Source organism: Lipotes vexillifer, unplaced genomic scaffold (genome assembly GCF_000442215.2).
Source record: "Lipotes vexillifer unplaced genomic scaffold, Lipotes_vexillifer_v1.1 scaffold1665, whole genome shotgun sequence".
NCBI classification, from domain to species: domain Eukaryota; kingdom Metazoa; phylum Chordata; class Mammalia; order Artiodactyla; family Lipotidae; genus Lipotes; species Lipotes vexillifer.
This window is the reverse complement of record NW_006783279.1, coordinates 12,327-31,901: the sequence shown is the minus strand read 5'-3', so window position 1 is coordinate 31,901 and position 19,575 is coordinate 12,327. Positions and strand designations below refer to the sequence as shown.

General features: G+C 42.9%; 1 protein-coding gene across 1 annotated transcript; it reads right to left on the bottom strand.

Moving 5' to 3' along the window:
* Positions 1–9,467: 9,467 nt before the first annotated feature.
* On the bottom strand, positions 9,468–19,196 carry LOC103082943 (zinc finger protein 350). Its single transcript, XM_007455894.1, has 4 exons — positions 19,182–19,196; positions 17,659–17,785; positions 15,749–15,841; positions 9,468–10,828 (listed from the first exon to the last, which is right to left on the bottom strand). Exons 1-4 carry the CDS (start codon positions 19,194–19,196, stop codon positions 9,468–9,470), a joined length of 1,596 nt encoding a protein of 531 aa, XP_007455956.1.
* Between the last annotated feature and the right edge of the window lie 379 nt (positions 19,197–19,575).

Here is a 19,575-nt window from a genome sequence, read left to right as displayed (position 1 = left end):
TTTCTTCTGTTTTCTGAGAACAGCTGGCAACAGGGAGGTTCTGTCACTGTGTCTTCTGGATCTGCTCTAAATTCTGTTCTGTCTTCAATCAGGTGTGTCCCAAGAAATGCTGACACCAAATCCTGTAACTTCTTCCTCCTTCTTCTGATTCTTTTGCTCCTGGAGAGTCAGGACCTGTGGGTTGAGGAGAAAATTCAAGCTGAGGGTACATTTCCTCTGGGCCCAGATGCTAACGCTGCTCCTGGGAGCTCACCTTAACCCAATGCCCACAGCATTGCTGAGTGTCCCCAGAAGATTGTTGCCCCAGAAGACTTTATTCCTGTGCCCAAAAAGCCTAAGCTTCTGACAGTGGTGGGGTATTCCTTTATTCCATGAAGTTGAAGTGGGGTGACTGTCAAAGGAGATGAGGGAAACAAGATCCATCCCAGCAGCAGCCCTCAGGAGCAGGAGACTCTCAGGCAGGTCAATTATACAAAAGGGACCGTATGGGAGGAGAGGCGCTGGGCACTGCTTTCCTTCAAACCGTGTGCACTCAGGAACCTCCTCAAGCGTTTTTATACACCCTGTGAGTACACACACTTCAGTTTGAAAACCAATGTACTGGGCAAACCAGAAGCAATGTCTTGTAAGCAATAATGGTAATACCTTAGGAGGTTTTAAATACATAAAAAACTAAAATACAAAATAATAGTACATAAATTAGAAGGTGGTAAATGAAGTTGAGGTGCTCTAAGACGACTGTATTGTCAGAGGAAAGTGCAGAAGTACTAATTAACGTAAGAATTTGACAAAGAATAATTACATGTGATGTGTAATCTCTAGTGTCATAATGAACACTAATAATTTTCTTAAAGTACATAATTTGCAGTGCTACCAGAAGAGGGAAATGTAATAACAAGAAACTCATCCAGAAGAAGGTATGATTCTGACACCAATTTGAATATGTGTGTTTTTTGAACACACCACCAAGCAATGCTACAACAATGGCTGGGTGTCCTACAGTTCAACTCAATTCGGTCGCTATGTACCTGGAGATAATATCATATCCCATCGGTTGAAGGCTCAGTCCTATGAGACTGGCTTCTACCTCCTACTTCATGTGCAAACACAAGTCCAGGTTGTCACGTGTACTTCTAAGCAACCGGCCACAGATGGCAGGGCCCAATGACCCCCCTCCTTGGGTTGATTAATTTGCTAGAGCAGGGAATTCCCTGGTGGTCCAGTGGTTAGGACTCCGTGCTTCCACTGCAGGGGGCATGGATTTGATCCCTAGTCGGGGAACTAAGATCGCACATGCCGCGCGGCATGACCTAAAAAACAAACAAAAAAAAACGAAACAGAAAAACCAAAAATTTTCCAGAAAGGTTCACAGAACTCAGAGAAACATTTTAGTTATTATATTTACTTATTATAAAAGGATGTAACTCAGGACCAGCCAGATGGAAGAGATGCCTAGGGCAGGATATGTGTGTAAGGGCAAGGAGTGACCCCTATAGGAGTGCCACTCTCCCTGCATCTCCACATGTTCACCAAGCCAGAAGCAATTTCACTCTGAGAATACGCCTAAGAAATACATCCCTCCAAAACTATGGGCATATTTGAACCAGCAGACACGCTCAGTAATTTCCATAGCACCATTACTCATAATAAACCAAAATGCAAACAACACAAGTTTAATAAATACTAGGAAAAAACAAATATTCAAACAATGGAATGCTGTGGAAAAACTACAGTCTTTGCACAGCTTTCAAGCTAAGAATGACTTTTTTGTTTTTAAAGGACTGTAAAACAAAAATAAAGAGGTATATGTGAGAGAACTGGGGCTTACAAATCCTAAAATATTTACTGTGTGGATATTTATATAATATATTTGTCTGACCCTTGTTACAGAGGGAAAAAAAAAGTACACCTATGTGCAAAAACGTGAATAATTCTCAGAAATACTGAGCCTGACATAAAAAATGCATGATGTGGAGAAAACTCTAATTTGAAAAGATACATGCACCCCAATGTTCATAGCTGCACTATTTACAATAGCCAAGACGTGGATGCAACCCAAGCGTCCATCAGTAGATGAATGGAGGGCTTCCCTGGTGGCGCAGTGGTTGAGAGTCCGCCTGCCGATGCAGGGGACACGGGTTCGTGCCCCAGTCCGGGAAGATCCCACATGCTGTGGAGCGGCTAGGCCCGTGAGCCATGGCTGCTGAGCCTGCACGTCCAGAGCCTGTGCTCTGCAATGGGAGAGGCCACAACAGTGAGAGGCCCACGTACCTCAAAAAAAAGAAAAAGATGAATGGATAAAGAAGATGTGGTATGTATACATACAATGGAATATTGCTCAGCCATAAAAAAGAAGGAAATAACGCTATCTGCAGCAACATGGATGGACTTAGAGATTATCATATTAAGTGAAGTAAGTCAGAAAAAGACAACTATCATATGATATCACTTATATGTGGAATCTAAAAAACTGATATAAATGAACTTATTTACAAAACAGAAATAGACTCACAGATATAGAAAACAAACTTATGGTTACCAGAGGGGATGGGGGTGGGTAGATAAATTAGAAGTTTGGGATGAACATGTACACACTACTGTGTATAAGAGAGACAAACAATAAGGACCTACTGCATAGCACAGAGAATTATACTCAATGTCTTATAACCTATAATGGAAAAGAATCTGAAAAAGATTATATATCTGTATAACTGAATCACTTTGCTGTACACCTGAAGCTAACACACACTGTAAATCAACTACACTTCAGTTTTGTTGGTTTTTTGTTTTTCTCTCTCTCTCTTTTTTTTTTGTTTTTGCGGTACGCGGGCCTCTCACTGTTGTGGCCTCTCCCGTTGCGGAGCACAGGCTCTGGACGCGCAGGCTCAGCGGCCATGGCTCACGGGCCCAGCCGCTCCGCGGCATGTGGGATCTTCCTGGACCGGGGCACGAACCCGTGTCCCCTGCATCGGCAGCCGGACTCTCAACCACTGCACCACCAGGGAAGCCTTACACTTCAATCTTTAAAAATGGTTTTAAAAATGCATGATGTATAATTACATTGAAACACAGTTGAAAATACGCAAAACTAAATAAACCATAATGATGAGCAATGAATGATTATGTTATAACACCATAAAGAAAAGCCTGAAAGTGCTTGCTAATAGAGAAGATGGTATTCACCTTCGGGTGTGAGGATGTAATATAATTGGGAAGAGGTTCACAGAACACCACTGGGGTGCTGGCAATGCTCTGTTTTCGATGTAGGTAATGTCTGTATGTATGTATATATTCCTCTTTTTTTTTTTTTTTTTTTTTTTTTGCACATGCTGTGTGGCATGTGAGATCTTAGTTCCATGACCAGGGATTGAACCTTCACCCCTTGCAGTGGAAGTGCAGAGTCTTAACCACTGGACCGCCAGGAAAGTCCCTATATGTATATATTCCTTTTATACTGACTCACTTGTAGAGCTTTTAATTTAACAAAGAAATGGAAGAGCTCAAAAATACTAAAAGTCCGTTGTTTGAAAAGACCAATAATATATAAATATTTAGAGTCAAAACAGAAAGTGCAAATAAAGGACAGAAGGAATTAATGGGAGGGACTTCCATGGTGGTCCAGTGGTTAAGACTCTGCACTTCCACTGCAGGGGGCACGGGTTTGATCCCTGGTCGGGGAACTAGGATCCCACATGCTACACGTGGGCAAAAAAAAAAGAAAGAAAAGAAAAAGAAAATGGAATTAATGGGAGTTATGACTCAGATAAAATACAGATTTTTTTTTTGCCTGAAAGAATACTATGAATACCTTCATGTCATTAAATTTGAAATACTAGATTTACCCTCTTGAAAACATGTTGACTTCAGACAATACAGCAAGTGAATTTATAAGTAAGCAACAAGACAAAAATGTCCATTACCACCCCACTTTTCAATTTTGTATTGCAGAGTTGAGCCAATGCATTGAAATAAGAAAAAAGTAACATTAGAAAATAGGGCAGAAAATTTTCATCAGTATCATTATCAACACGAAGAAAGAGATTCAAGGCATTACTTATTTAAAAGAGAAAATGCTCCCCCAGAAACCCCAAAGCAGATTTTTACATATACAGTTGGCTAGAAATGCCCCATATACCTAAGCTCATTTCTTAGTACTAATTCAATCACTAGCAATGGGAACTCGAACCACATGACTGACTAAGACCAACCGGGACTTACTAATAAACTGGGATATAGGTCACCATGCCATAGGAATGTATAATTAAACAAAATGGAGATTCTGTTAGCAAAGAACCAAGTGTTCATGTATGTCAGGGAAGCAAGTAACGGTGCCGTTACAATATATCAATATTAGAGGGTGAGTGCAGGTGTTGGCAAACATTTTCTGCAAAGAGAACAGACACAGATTTTCAAATTTGCAGGCCAAAATGTCTCTGTCACAACTATATTCTGCCTTTGCTGTGCGAAAGCATCAGAGACGATACAAAACAGATTGAAATTGCTGGTTTAGTCTCTCAGTCTGTAATCAACTCCTTGATTAAAAGCTAAAAGCCCAGGATAAACAACAAGGCCCTACTGTATAGCACAGGGATGTTCAATATCCTGTGATAAATCATAATGGAAAAGGATACGAAAAGGAATGTACATATATGTATAACTGAATCACTTTGCTGTACAGTAGAAATTAACACAACATTGTAAATCAACTATACTTCAATAAAATGTATTAAAAAAGAAAAAACCCACACACAAAAAAGCTGGAAACCAGATGGTTTCGAACTACTGCCCTGGGCTGTACCGTCTTCCGTCCCAGCAGCCGAAGTTGGAACCTCAACCCAAAAACTACAGCCAGGGGTCCTCGGCGTCCAAAGCCTCAGCCCTCACAGCCTCTCTGTACCACAGACACTGACTACACACTTCCTTATTAATCCGAAACCTGGGCCAGACACCCTCATATGATGACCATCCAGCCAGGCCCCAACACCACTGAGCCCCAAATTAAATCCCCAGCCTGAACCCGACACTGCGATCATCGTCAATGCCACTCGAAAGCCCTGCAAGCGGAGTGATCTGCAGAACCGCAAGCCCTGACAGCTGGAAGAGCAATGATCTCTATAGAATCTAATCCTACTGACTCCCAGGACACTCCCCAACATAAACCATAGACAAAACCCCCGTCCGGTTCCCTTCAAATACCTCAAAGCAGGTACTCTCCTGGCTCGCGTTAAATACATCCACCTCCGCACTTCTACCCTCCCCCTCTGCCATCCAGCAAAAATCTCATGGGTCCAGATTGCACCAAGTCCACGCGTCACCCTTGGGCGAAACAAAACCACCACTGTGAGAAAAAAAAAAAAAAAAAAAAAAAAAAAAAAAAAAAAATCCAGGGACAGAACCATACACTAACCTGATTTCCCCAACCTACAAGGAGCCTAAACGTCGTACTTCTGTGAACTGCTTTGACGTCTAGACCTGTCCGGCTCCGTCTACGGCAGCCGAAGTGGATATGCGCTGTGTGAGGAAACGAGGACGACCGGATTTCCGGGATTTCCTAGAGAGGCAATATGTCCGCGCCCAGCTCTCCGCGGCCCCAGGGGGAGGCCATGTTGGGACACCTGACGTACAGAAAGCCAAGGGGCGGGTTTGGGTACCAGGAGCCAGGGTTGGCCGGGAAGGTGAAAAGCCAGTGAAATTATCTAATTTCCTGGTACTTCGACTCCGGCAGAAAATAGGTAAATTTTCAGTCTCAAGCTTCGCGAGGCAAAAATGATGCAGGCTAAGTTGCTTTCAGCAGGCTAGGCAGACAAGTAATACGGCCGTGGCGTGTATTATCTACTTTGTATTAAAAAAAAAAAAAGTTTCCAAACGGACAAGTATGAGTTGTTGGCATGGCAGTGGAGAACGCACTACTAGAAGGGGAAAAGATAATAACCTCCGGTAAACGGACGCCACGGAAAGCTTCTGACCGGAAAATAATTTGTAGAAAGCTGTTTTTAAGAACAGAAAAAGAGCTTCCCTGGTGGCGCAGTGGTTGAGAGTCCGCCTGCCGATGAAGGGGACACGGGTTCGTGCCCCGGTCCGGGAAGACCCTACATGCCGCGGAGCGGCTGGGCCCGTGAGCCATGGCCGCTGAGCCTGCGCGTCCGGAGCCTGTGCTCCGCAACTGGAGAGGCCACAACAGTGAGAGGCCCACATACCGCAAACAAAACAAAACAAAACAAAACAGAAAAAGATTCCCAGAAGCTGGTACAGTACGGGGCTGGCTAGTAACGAGAGAAAAGAGCGGCTGGGGCTAATCTAAGTTGTGATGGGCGGCGGCGGCGGCGGCGGCCACTTAGGAAAAGGCCACTAGCAGTGAGGCCATTCAAGGTCTGGAGTCGCTGGGAAAAGCACAACCTGCGGGTGGTGATGAGGACAGTAATCCAAGACTTAGGGCAAAGAATGTCAAAATTAGGTGTGCATAAGGCCATTTTAAAAAATGCAGTCCTGGATTCCAGCCTTATTAGGAGGTCGGGGATTTGGCTGGGAAAGAATTTGAGGCAGGAAGCCTGTCATATACAATCATTAGAAACAGTCCTGGAATGTTCTCTGGTTACCAATATTATGATGGGTGACTCCCCTCAGTACTTCAGTCTTGGCTCAAATTATATCCAGAAAAGCTTGGGGGGAGGGCCTCCCCCATTATTACCAATACATTACTATAAATTACCATTACTAGGCTCTATTTTTCTTCATAGGACTTATCACTTGCTGACATATAATCCATTGACTCCCTCATTATATTGTAAGGTCCATAAAGGCTGTTCTCTTGCCTCTGTTGTTCATTGATGTATCTTCAGTGTGGAATACAGCATCTCACACAGTGTTGGTGCTTTAAAATACATCTGAAGGAGGGAATTACCCAATAATCCAGCGTTTCAGATTGATTTCTGAGACGGCCACAACATGGCAAATTTCCATTTCTTTTCCTATTAACAAGACCCAACTATTTATAACTTGAATAGTTAGGATAACTACAGGATAGTTAGGAAATTAAGGAAAAGTACTCTGGCTAGTGAGAGGCCAAGAGCCCCACTCCCAGAAGAGGAAGAAAGAATAATGAAAACACATCTCAATCCAGCAGGTAACAGTGCAGCTGGAATTTTTTTAATGGTGGCAGCTCTCAAGAGTGATAGTCCTGTGGACAAAGGTTCTTCTCCACAACATCCTTTAAGAATGTCACCTCCCGGTCTTCCCTGGTGGCACAGTAGTTGAGAGTCCGCCTGCCGATGCCGGGGACGCGGGTTCGTGCCTGGTCCGGGAAGATCCCACATGCCACGGAGCGGCTAGGCCCGTGAGCCACGGCCGCTGAGCCTGCGCGTCCGGAGCCTGTGCTCCGCAACGGGAGAGGCCACAACAGTGAGAGGCCCGCGTACCGCAAAAAAAAAAAAAAAAAAAAAAAGTCACCTCCCATCTCCTATTTTCTCCTCCATTCTTAGAGACTAAGATTCCTATCCTTTGTATTCTATGTATTCTGAGGATCCTTTTCCCTATTTTGCTTTGCCCAGTTTATATTGTTATTGGGTCTCTAATCACATACAATTTGGGGAAGACAGCTGTGTTCTTTAGGACTGCCTTCCAATGGCTCATTCCCTTCAATGACAGAACACTCTGATTAGTCCACTAGCTCATTCATTCACTTTCCAAATCAATAGATAATTGGTTTTTATTTTTCTGTGCTGGGAAATATAAAATCATGTAAACCAGGGCTCTCCAGTTAACTTTCTAGGATGATGGAAATGATGACAGATTTCTCTCAGTATATACTTTTCGGCCACATAGTCAGCTACAAAGTTTTGCTCATTGTCTGTGCTGTCCAATGTGGTACCCACTAGTCACATTGTGACCACCTGAAATGTGGTTTAGTGCAACCGAGGAACAGACTGTTGTTAAAACTTTAACATTTAAAAAGCAAAATCAAGGGATTTTTAATCTACTGGGGGGATAAGACTTGGGCATTAAAAAAATAACTTGTATCCTGAAGTGCTTAAAGTCCGTTAAGAGTAGCCCTTGCCGTCCCTCAAAATAATATACAACTTAAACAAGAAATTATCATAACCCCTTGAACCAATACTCCATATCTGCTAAGGACTGAATGTTTATGCCTCCCAAAATTCATATTTGGAGGCCTAATCCAAAATATGATGGTATTCAAAGGGGAAATGTGGGGGGGGGGGAGGGATAAATCAGGAGCTTGGGATGAACATACACACACTACTATAAATAAGATAGATAACCAACAAGGACCTATTGTATAGCACAGGGAACTCTACTCAATATTCTGTGACAACCTATAGGAGAAAAGAATCTAAAAAAGAATGAATATATGTATATGTATAACTGACTCATTTTGCTGTACACCTGAAACTAACACAGCATTGTAAATCAACTATACTCCAATAAAATTAAAATATTAAAAACAAAAACCAAAATATAATGGTATTAAGAAGTGGGGCCTTTGAGAGGTGACTGGTTCAAGAGGGTGGAGCCCTCATGACTGGATTAGTGCCTTTACAAAAGACATCCCAGACAGCTCCTTTGCCCTTTCACCTATGTGAGGATGCAGTGCGATGACTGTCTTCTATGAACCAGGAACCCTCATTAGATACCGAATCTGCTGGCACCTTAATCTGGGACTTTGTAGCTTCCAGAACTGTGAGAAATAAATTTGTTTTTATAAGCTACCCAGGCTATGGTATTCTCTTATAGTAACCAGAAGGGACTAAGAAAATGTCTATTTCACCTTGTGTACCTATTTACATCCTCTTACTAGATTAGCTGGCGTGTAAAGGTACCACTTAAAGATAATCCAGTTACCTCAAAGCTCTCTCCAGGAGACCATGGGCTTTTTCTGGTTTGGCCACCACTGTATCCTCAGCTCCTAGAACAGGACCCAGTAAAAAGGAAGTATTCGACAAATACTCAGTAAATGAACAAAATGACTCAATCTGAGACTCAATCAAACTGGCTCAATCGATTGCACAATGTAAATTTCTCAGAGTTTAAGATAGACATCCCAGTTTTCAATTAATGCTTCACCTTGGCCTTCCAGAAACTGAATTGATATATACACGCCTAGTATCCCACCAATCCAATATTAGCCCTGTTATGGTTTTTGGTTTATAGCAACCTTCCACATACAAATTATATGTTTAAAAACTTCAACTATTTTCTCCACTTAGTTGAACTCAGCCTTCCTGCATTCGTTTGACTGACACAACAGAGCAATTGATGTGTATGTTTGGGTTAACGTCAGATTATGTCTCTGTATCAATGCATGTATCTAACTGGATGAGTACATCATGCGTTCCCAGTCTCAGCATTTATACAATTTCTCTCAGTATATACTTTTTCAGCCACCATATAAGCTAAAATTTTTTGCTCAATAATTTATATCTTTTTCACATAGTATGTCTGAGTTTTTTTTCCTACTGGTTTTCTGTGACATAAAATAAGATGTAATTGACCACTGAAGGCACAACTACATTCAATGCATTCATAAGGGTTCTCTCCTGTGCAAAACCTCCGTTATCTCCTGTGGGTGCACATCTGGCCACAGGTTGCCCCACTATGACTACATTCCTATTTGCTAGGAGTTCACTTATGTTTACTGATGTCTGAGGGGCCACTGAAGGCACCTGCATAGTCACTGAATTTACAGGGGTTTTCTCCTGCATAACATCACTAGTCTGTGAGGAGCTGTGACTCTCTGAGGGATGATTTTCCACCTTGGCTGAATCTCCACGTTTCTCTCTTGTGTGTATTATCTTATGTTTAACAAGGCAAGACATGTAGGCAAAAGCTTTCCCACATTCATTGCAGATATAGGGTCTCTCTCCTGTATGAGTTCTTTGATGAACAATGAGCTTTTGCTTTGTAGTGAAGGCTTTCCCACATTCACTGCATTCAAAGGGTTTCTCTCCTGTGTGAATTCTTTGATGTTTAATGAGACCTGACTTCTGGGAACAGGATTTTCCACATTCATTGCACACAAAAGGAGTCTTTCCTGTGTGAAATCTCTGATGTGCAATGAGGCAAGTCTTCTGGATGAAGCCTTTTCCACATTCATTGCATATGTAAGGTTTCTCGCCTGTGTGAATTCGCTGATGTACAATGAGATTTCCCTTCTGGATGAAGCCTTTCCCACAGTCACTGCATATATATGGTTTCTCTCCGGTATGGGTTTTCTGATGTATATTGAGCCGTGATTTCTTGAGGAAGGCTTTGCCACATTCAGTGCATTCATAAGGTTTCTCTCCTGTATGTGTTCTCTGATGTTCAGTGAGCATGAACTTTCTAGAGAATGCTTTCCCACACATGTTACATCGATGGGGCTTCTCTCCTGTATGAATTATCTGGTGATCAGTGAGCCAAGACTTTTTGATGAAAGCTTTCCCACATTCACCACATACATGAGGCTTCTCTAGTTTTGGGGTTTTCTGATGCTTGATGAATTGGGACTTAGAGCTGATGGGTTTTTGGCTTTCGGGAGATTTAATTTCAGTATGAAATTGTTCATTGTCAGCATGGAGATAGGATTTCCCATCACCAGTAAACTCAGCAGGGATCTTTATTTCATAGTTCCTGCTCTGGGGAAGTAAAGTTAAATCTGCTTTCATACTTTTCCCATGTAAGTCAAACACATCATGATTTTGCCTGAACAGAAAATGAGTTCTGCTCTGATGAACAAAATATTCCAGTGGGTTCTGTTCATGCCATTGTTCTAGTCTCTTCTCCACGCTCTCATTTTGTAAGTGCTCCAGCAGGTGATCATCAACTTTCCAGATTTCTAGAAAAGAGAAGAACAATGAATTTCTTAAAAATACCTTGATGCAGGGCTTCCCTGGTGGCGCAGTGGTTAAGAATCCTCCTGCCAACGCAGGTGACACAGGTTCAATTCCTGGTCCGGGAAGATCCCATATGCCATGGAGCAGCTAAGCCCATGCGCCACAACTACCAAGCCTGCGCTCTGGAGCCTGCGAGCCACAACTACTGAGCCCACGGGCCACAACTGCTGAAGGCTGTGCACCTATATAGCCCATGCTCTGCAGCAAGAGAAGACACTGTAAATGAACAAAAACCAAATATAAGAAGCCCTCACACTGCAATGAAGAGTAGCCCCCGCTAGCCGCAACTAGAGAAAGCCCATGCATGGCAACAAAGACCCAACACAGCCAAAAATAAATAAATTAATTAATAAAAAAAAAAAACCTTGATGTGAGGAGTCTTTTTAGTGATGTTCCTATTATATAAGTGTAAATAAAATTCCATGTTTAATGTTCCCTGCACATTGGAACAAACAATACAAACCAACCAAAAGGTAAAAGTAGTTTGTGTAAAACACAGGGTTGGATAATTCAAAATGAATAAATATAGATTTGAATATTTTCTAAATACTAGCCTTGCAAAACATGGAGAGGCTGTAAAATACAAGGAATTTCCTGTGAGCAGGAGACCACAGGTTGCAGGGCCACCTCATCCAAACTGGGGAGGGATGGACTCATTCATTCCACAGATCCTTACTGATCACCTCTGTGTACCAGGAACAGTGCTAGTGTTGGGGACTCGCAAACATACTCCTCATGTTCACGGAGCCTATACTATAGGTGGGTAAAACCACTTTACAGGGCAGAGATAGACACAAGGAAAACAGCTTCAGGTTGGAAAAGCTGGTGGGAAGGAGCAATGGAGAGGGAGAGAGGTGGAGGAAACCAGGGCTCATTTTGGAGGAAGACAGGCCTCCCAATGGATCCACTGTTGTGGTCTCCATGAGGGGAATGAAGAAAATGACACAGCGCAGAACTCCAAGCACATCTAACTTACAATCTCCAAAACAAAACTGGTTTCCCAGGCTAGGTCTCCTCCACCTGTCACCTCCGGAACAGTCACTGCCAACTCCACTCTTCTTCACCACGACAAAACTCCTCAGCATTTGTTTCTCTCGCTCACACACAATATCCAGCAAAACGATCAATCCTGCCTGCCCTCCTTTAAGATACACCCAGAATGGGACCGGCACCCACTCCTTCCACCCTCACGAAGCCAATCACTCTCTCTCACACCACAGCTGTAGCCTCCTCCCTGGCTTTCCTGTCCCTCCCCTGCCAGTGCCTGTCTATTTTCTACACATTAGCCAAACGGAACCTTTTAGCACCAATTATATCACAGCAAGCCTCCTCTACTCAAAACTCCCTAATCTTTTCTCATCTCATTATGAATAAAGTCAAGGTCTTGACATAGACAACAAACTATGGTTACCAAAGGGGGAAGGTGGGGGGAAGGGATAAATTAGGAATTTGGGAGTAACATATACACACTACGACATATAAAATAGATAAACAACAAGGACCTACTGTACAGCACAGGGAATGATAGTCAATATTTTGTAATAACCTATAAAGGAAAAGAATCTGAATAAGAATATAGATAGATCGACAGATAGCTGAACTGCTTTGCTGTACACCTGAAATTAACACAACATTGTAAATCAACTATACTCCAATAAAAAATAAATTAATTTGTTAAAAAATCAAGGTCTTGATGTATCCTTGAAAGGCCCTTACGTGACCTGCTCCCTAACCTCCAGCCTCTACCCCACTGACCCTATGTCTCCAGTCATGCTCTCTATGTTCCATCCAAACAGGCTTCCGAAAGTTCTTCAGACATGCTCTTGCTTCAAGCCTTTGAATTTTCCAGGTTTATTTTGGAACACTCCTCACCCAGGGAACCTACTTGCATCCCTCATCGACCTGCTCAACTCACCTTAACAAACAAGATTTTAGGGAGGGATGGATTGGGAGTCTGGGATTAGCAGATGCAAACTATTACATATAGAATGGATAAACCACAAGGTCCTACCATATAGCACAGGGAACTATATTCAATATCCTGTGATACGGACTTCCCTGATGGCGCAGTGGTTAAGAATCCGCCTGCCAATGCAGGGGACACGGGTTTGAGCCCTGGTCCGGGAAGACCCCCACATGCCACGGAGCAACTAAGCCTGTAAGCCACAACTACTGAGCCTGCGCTCTAGAGCTCGTGAGCCACAACTACTGAAGTCTGCGCGCCTAGAGCCCGAGCTCCTCAACAAAAGATGCCACTGCAATGAGAAGCCTGCGCACTGCAATGAAGAGTAGCCCCTGTTCACTGCAATAGAGAAAGCCCGCGTACAGCAACCAAGACCCAACACAGCCAAAAATTAAAATTAAAATTAAAAAATTAAATAAATTAATTAAAAAAAGAAATTAATACAAATCAACCACACTTAAATTAAAAAAAAAATCAAGACTTCTTATTCCTAAAGCACAGGGCCAACTCCAAGCACTCATGATGTAGTCATGCTGCTTTACATCCCTGAAAGTAATTTTGACCCCAAAACCTTACCATCAACCTTCATCCATTTTTTCCACTCAGCCCATATTTATTTAAATGTCAACTCTCATTTGCCCTCTATAAGCAGCATATCCAGAATCCAACCAACACTCACCCCTCCACCCATGCTGCAGTCAACCATTCTCCCTGTCACCATGTTTTTTGCAATAGCCTCCTACAAGGCTTTCCTGCTTGCCCCCTGCCCGCTATGGTCTGCTTTCTACACAGAAGCCAAAGGGATTCCTTGAAAAATGTAAATTATTTCATGTCATTCCAGTACTCAAGAACTCCTCGTGTTTTCTCTTCTTATTAGTAGTAAAATCTCGATTCCTTGAAATTGAGTACATGACCAACCTTATCCACCACCCCCCGCCCCTGCCCGCCCCCACTGCTACTGCCTCTTCAGCTTATTCCCATCACGTTCCTGAAAGCACACTCTGCTCTGTCCACACGGGCTCCTTAATGTCTCTTAAACTTATTCATGGTGTGGCCTTTTAAGTTTGCTAGCCGCTCTACTTGGAAAACTCCTAACCCGGCAGCCTACTAATTTCCCGCATTTCTTGGCTCAGAGGCACCTTACCTGAGAGGTGTTCCCTGCCTAAAAGAGGAGCCCCAGCATCTACTTTTCCATAATGCTGACTAAAGTTTAATCACAGCACTTTTCACCCCCCTAGGTATATTATTTAATTGTTTATTGTTATCAATTCCTTAACTCCTTTCTCATAGACTAAAAACTCGTGATCATTTGTATACTTTTTTCCACTGTTCTTACCTTCCAGCATGCACTAGCCTATCAGAAAATACAGAGGAATGAAAAAAAAAAAGAAAAAAGATTTTGAAAAATAGAGGAATGAGTCAAAGAAGCAATTACATGTATGGAACACATTGGGGAGAATTCAGGAAAGAAGATAGAAATCTATCTCTTTCTGAGCAAGATGGTATCATATCATGGAGATCATGGAAAGAAGAATTTTAACTGCCAGGTAATGTGGTTAGCGGAGACTAAATGTCATCAGGATCCAGTGGGAAGAAAAATGAAAATTTTAGGGAAATGAAGACAACAGTAATGTCTACAGTCAACGAGAAGAAAGTTCAAAATCAGTAAATACACAAAGGAATTAATAATTCAAGGTAGGCAAGAGTTATGATTGTGTTGAGGTTGGAACTGAGAACACAGGATGTTAAAATAACATTTCTAGTTAAAAATTCATCATGAACAGCAGACCCCTTAACAGAAGAGAGCTCTGCTGGTGGGGAACATGTGAGGTAATGCCTGAATGGCCAGGATGGAGGATGCACAGGAATAAGGGAGAACATAAACCTCTAGGGTTTCCTGGGAGGGAAGATTGTCTTGCAGTTACTGGAAACTCAGGAGAGCTGCCATTGAGATGAGTAAATTATATAGAAGCCAAGTCTGTGGTGGAGCACACTGGGGACAGATCAATTTGGGAGTCTTCTCCAGGGAACCGAAGGAGATTATTAGCTTGTTAGAATGAAGAAAACTTGGAAGGTTAGGAGATCATTGAGTAAAATGGAAAACAAAACCTTTGGAAAACCTCAGAGCAGGGACAAGGCACAGTGAAGACCAGTTTACTTTGGGGCTCGGCATCCTAGATAGGGTGGATGTGAGGAAGGAAATCAACATTACCAGTGGGGCAGAAAGGTGCAGTAACCAGAAGACACTGAAGAATTCAAAGTTTTCTCTTTGGAGAGAGGCCTTGGAAGGTGGAATTTCATAGAAAAGGAGGTGGAAGTGTATGAAGAAGAAGGAAAAGATATGAGAATCCGTGGACTTCCCTGGTGGTGCATGGGTTAAGAATCCGCCTGCCAATGCAGGGAACACGGGTTCGAGCCCCAGTCCGAGAAGATCTCACATGCCACAGAGCAACTAAGACCGTGCACCACAACTACTGAGCCTGTGCTCTAGAGCCCGCGAACCACAACTACTGAGTCTGTGAGCCACAACTACTGAAGCCCACGCGCCTAGAGTCCATGCTCCGCAACGAGAAGCCACTGAAATGAGAAGCACATGCACTGCAATGAAGAGTAACCCCCACTCGCCACAACTAGAGAAACCCTGCATGCAGCAACGAAGATCCAGTGCAGCCAAAAAATAAATAAATTTATTTAAAAAAAAAAAAGATATGAGAACCCTAGGAAAAAGAAAACTATGCAAACAAAAATCAAGATGGGGGTAAAATAAAGAAGAAACAAATCCCAGAAAAGATAGAATCTTCCCTAAGAAGGGATACATTTTTCTCTGAACTCCTACAAAGAAAAAGAGGTCTGGCACCGGGATTTCCACGGCCTGTCACCTTGCTGGTCTCTCACTCACCTGAACGGGTCTGACAGTGGATTTCATCTTCCATCATCCATGGTTCTCCTTGACCCAACTTGGACAGTATATTTGGTTTGCTGGCTTGAAAACCTATTCATGGAAAATGATAAAAGATTTAGACCCAGCGAATGGCGCATGGCGTCCGTGAAAACCGCAGAATCCTACCTCTGAGGACAATACGGTTTTCACATTTTGAAGGAAAAACACACCCCTCTGTGAGTCTCCTCTCCTGTCAATCCTTCTTCACATCTGACACCAGATATGTGGGTTTTCCACACATCAAGGAATTCTGCAACACCAACTGACACTGACAGGGTGTCCTCCGATTTAATTCAATTCTGACACGATCTACCTGGTGATAGGGTCAGATAATACAGGTTAGGGGTACACTCCCATAAGACTTCGGCTCCGCTCCTGCATTTCTGGCACCAACTGTAGATTCAGGCTGTTTCCTGGGCTTCTGATCAACCATGAATAGATCAGAGGTTCCCATGACTCCCTTTCTCAGGTTCAATTAATTCACTAGAGCAGCAGACAGAACTCAAGAAGACAGTTTACTTACTAGGTCACCAGTTTATTATAAAAGGATACACAGGGAGCTCAGCTCGGCGCTCTGTGATGACCTATATGTGGTGGGGGAGAGGGGGAGGGAGGTCCAAGAGAGAGGGGATATATGTATACATATAGCTGATTCACTTCATTGTACAGCAGAAACTAACACAACATTGTAAAGCAATTCTACTCCAATAAATAAATAAATAAATAAAACTTAAAAATAAATCAATAAAAAAATAAAAGGATACAACTCAGGAACAGCCAGATGGAAGAGAATACAGTACAAGGCATGTGGGAAAGGCCACAGAGCTTCCATGCTCTCTCTGGGGGCACCATTCCCCTGGCACCGCCAAGTGGCCACCAATCTGAAGGCTCTCCGAGCCTGTCCCTGTGGAGTTTCATGGAGGCTTCACTATATAGCCATGATGGATTAAATCATGAGGCTTTGAAATATTTCCAGACATTGTCAAATGTCCCCTGGGAACCAAATTGGCCCCAGTTGAGAACCACTGACCTAATGGGGGAGAGAGGTGGAAAATGGTAAATGCACAGAGAAGATGGGTGTGACAAGAGACACTCACAGTTGCTGCTGAATTTTTAATTATAAATGACCGAATGTTTAGTAGAAACTCTATATGTTGTAGCAGATATGGAAATTATTCATTATTGTAGTTAAAATGGTACAAGCTGTGGTCATTGTGTTAATCATTTTTTAAAGCATTGTTGTTTGCAGTATGCATATACAGGTATGCAGAGAAGAATCAAACTCCTCTGCCCAAGGACTTATTAAACTATGCTCTAATTGTCAAAAAAACAAAAAACAAAAAAACATCGGGCTTTGGTGATTATGATTTAATCTCCAGCCCCTTTGTTCTCCCCAGAGGTGGGGTGAAGGTGGGGCTGAAAGTTGCAAACCTCTAAATCATGGGTGGTGAGTTCAGCGACCAGCCCCCAATCTTAGGTTATCGAGTGGCCTTCCCCAAATCACCTCATTAACATAAACTCACATGCCGTGGTAAGGGTCCCTTATATTAATAACAAAAGACACCCATTTCTCCTTTACCCTCTTATAACTTAGGAAATTCCATGGATTTTAGGAGCTCTGTGCCAGAATTGGGGATGAAGACCAAATATATATATTTCTTAATATAAATCACAGCATTATACACAGCTACAAAATAAAGGCGTTTCTCTCAAGAGAAAGGAGAATATACCCACTTCTCTTGGGCCAGAGACAGGACTGAGAATCTACTGCTTCAGAGAATCACAGACAATCCAAAGCTTTCAGAAACTGAGAAAGGAAACCCCACTGACTGGGGACCCTCTCAGGGACCCAGGGGAGCCGTCCTCACCCACGGACAGCAGGTTGCTGTAGTTCTCCAGCATCACATCCCGATACAGGTCCCTCTGAGGAGGGGCCAGGAGCTGCCACTCCTCCCACGTGAAGTCCACTGCCACATCCTCAAATGTCAGGGTTTCCTGTAATAACAGTGGTGTTTAATGAACTGATCTCTTTTTGATGATATGGAAGAAATGTTAAAGTTTGCCTTCTCATTTCCACTTTATAGGCTAGATCTGTATATCTAGACACATGGAAGAAGCAAAAGCCTAATAAAATACTAGGATTCAACTAACTGTAACTGTGTAGTCAGTCATCCATCCATTTATCATTAGCCATTTCTTTTTTTTTTTTTTTTTTGGCCACGTCACGTGGCTTGCGGGATCTTAGTTCCCCAACCAGGGATCGAACCTGTGCTCTCTACAGTAGAAGCACAGAGTCTTAACCACTGGACCTCCAGTGAAGTCCCTCATAGACGTTCCTATAATACGTAGAAGTTAAGTCTTCTTGTTAACCGAGAAAACACCACATTCATACATATATATATGTATATATATGTATGGGACAAACATATATGGCAGTGGAATCGGGATGACTGTGTCTTTAGAGCCAGTCAATCAGAATCTTCTGGAAAGCGACTCAAAATGCCAGAAACTAAATGTTTAATAAGCGTGTTTAAAGTGTACGAAGAAGAAACTTATTTTTTGATATGTGTACTTTGTTATGATTTCAGCCTTTAAATATATTCTTAAGTCAGTTGTGTAATGAACAAAAATAAATGCAATATATTGATTTTGCTAGGAAATAAATTGCCAGGAATTCCCTGGCAGTCCAGTAGTTCGGACTCCACACTTCCACTGCAGGGGTTACCAGTTCCAACCCTGGTCAGGGAACTAAGATCTGCAAGCCATGTAGTGCGGGGAAAAAAAAAGAAAGAAAAGAAAAGAAAACGGTAGATTAAGAATTCGGATTTGGGGACTTCCCTGGTGGCAGTGGTTAAGAATCTGCCTGTCTATGCAGGGAACACAGGTTCGAGCCCTGGTCCGGGAAGATCCGGACACAGCTAAGCCTGTGTGCCACAACTACTGAGCCTGCACTCTAGAGCCCGCTAGCCACAACTACTGAGCCTGCGTGCCACAACTACTGCAGCCCGTGCACCTAGAGCCCGTGCTCCGCAACAGAGAAGCCACCGCAATGAGAAGCCCGCGTGCAGCAACGAAGACCCAACGCAGCCAAAAATAAATACATCAATCAATCAATCAATTAATTAAAAAGAAAGAATTCGGATTCGAACATGGAAATCAAGAGTCAGACATACTGCAAAGCCTGAGAAAACAGTCCCCATAGAACTGCTCTCGCTTCAGACACCGGCTGCAATTTCTGGGGTCCCCTGGATCACCCTCACTTCAGAAGCAGGTTACAAAGACACCCAGGGTCCCCAAGACACCCTTACATGCAATAATTAGCTAGAATGACTCAGACAACTAACAAACCCATTCGGGAACAAAGAAAAGAATAAAACAAACCAAAAGTCACCTGGGCCTGGATCATTTTTTTCCGTCTCTGAAAACAGCTGGCAACAAGGAGGCTCTGTCGCTGTGCCTTCTGGATCTGCTCTAAATTTCTGTTCTGATACCTGTCTTCAATCAAGCGTGTCCCCAGTAATGCTGACACCAAATCCTGTAACTTCTTCCTCCTTCTGCTGATTCTTTTGCTCCTGGAGAGTCAGGACCTGTGGGTTGAGGAGAAAATTCAAGCTGAGGGTACATTTCCTCTGGGCCCAGATGCTAACGCTGCTCCTGGGCGCTCACCTTAACCCAATGCCCACAGCATTGCTGAGTGTCCCATTTTCACCCCAGATGACTTTATTCCTCTGGCCAAAAAGGCTAAGATTCTGACTGTGGTGGGGGTACTCCTTTATTCCGTGAAG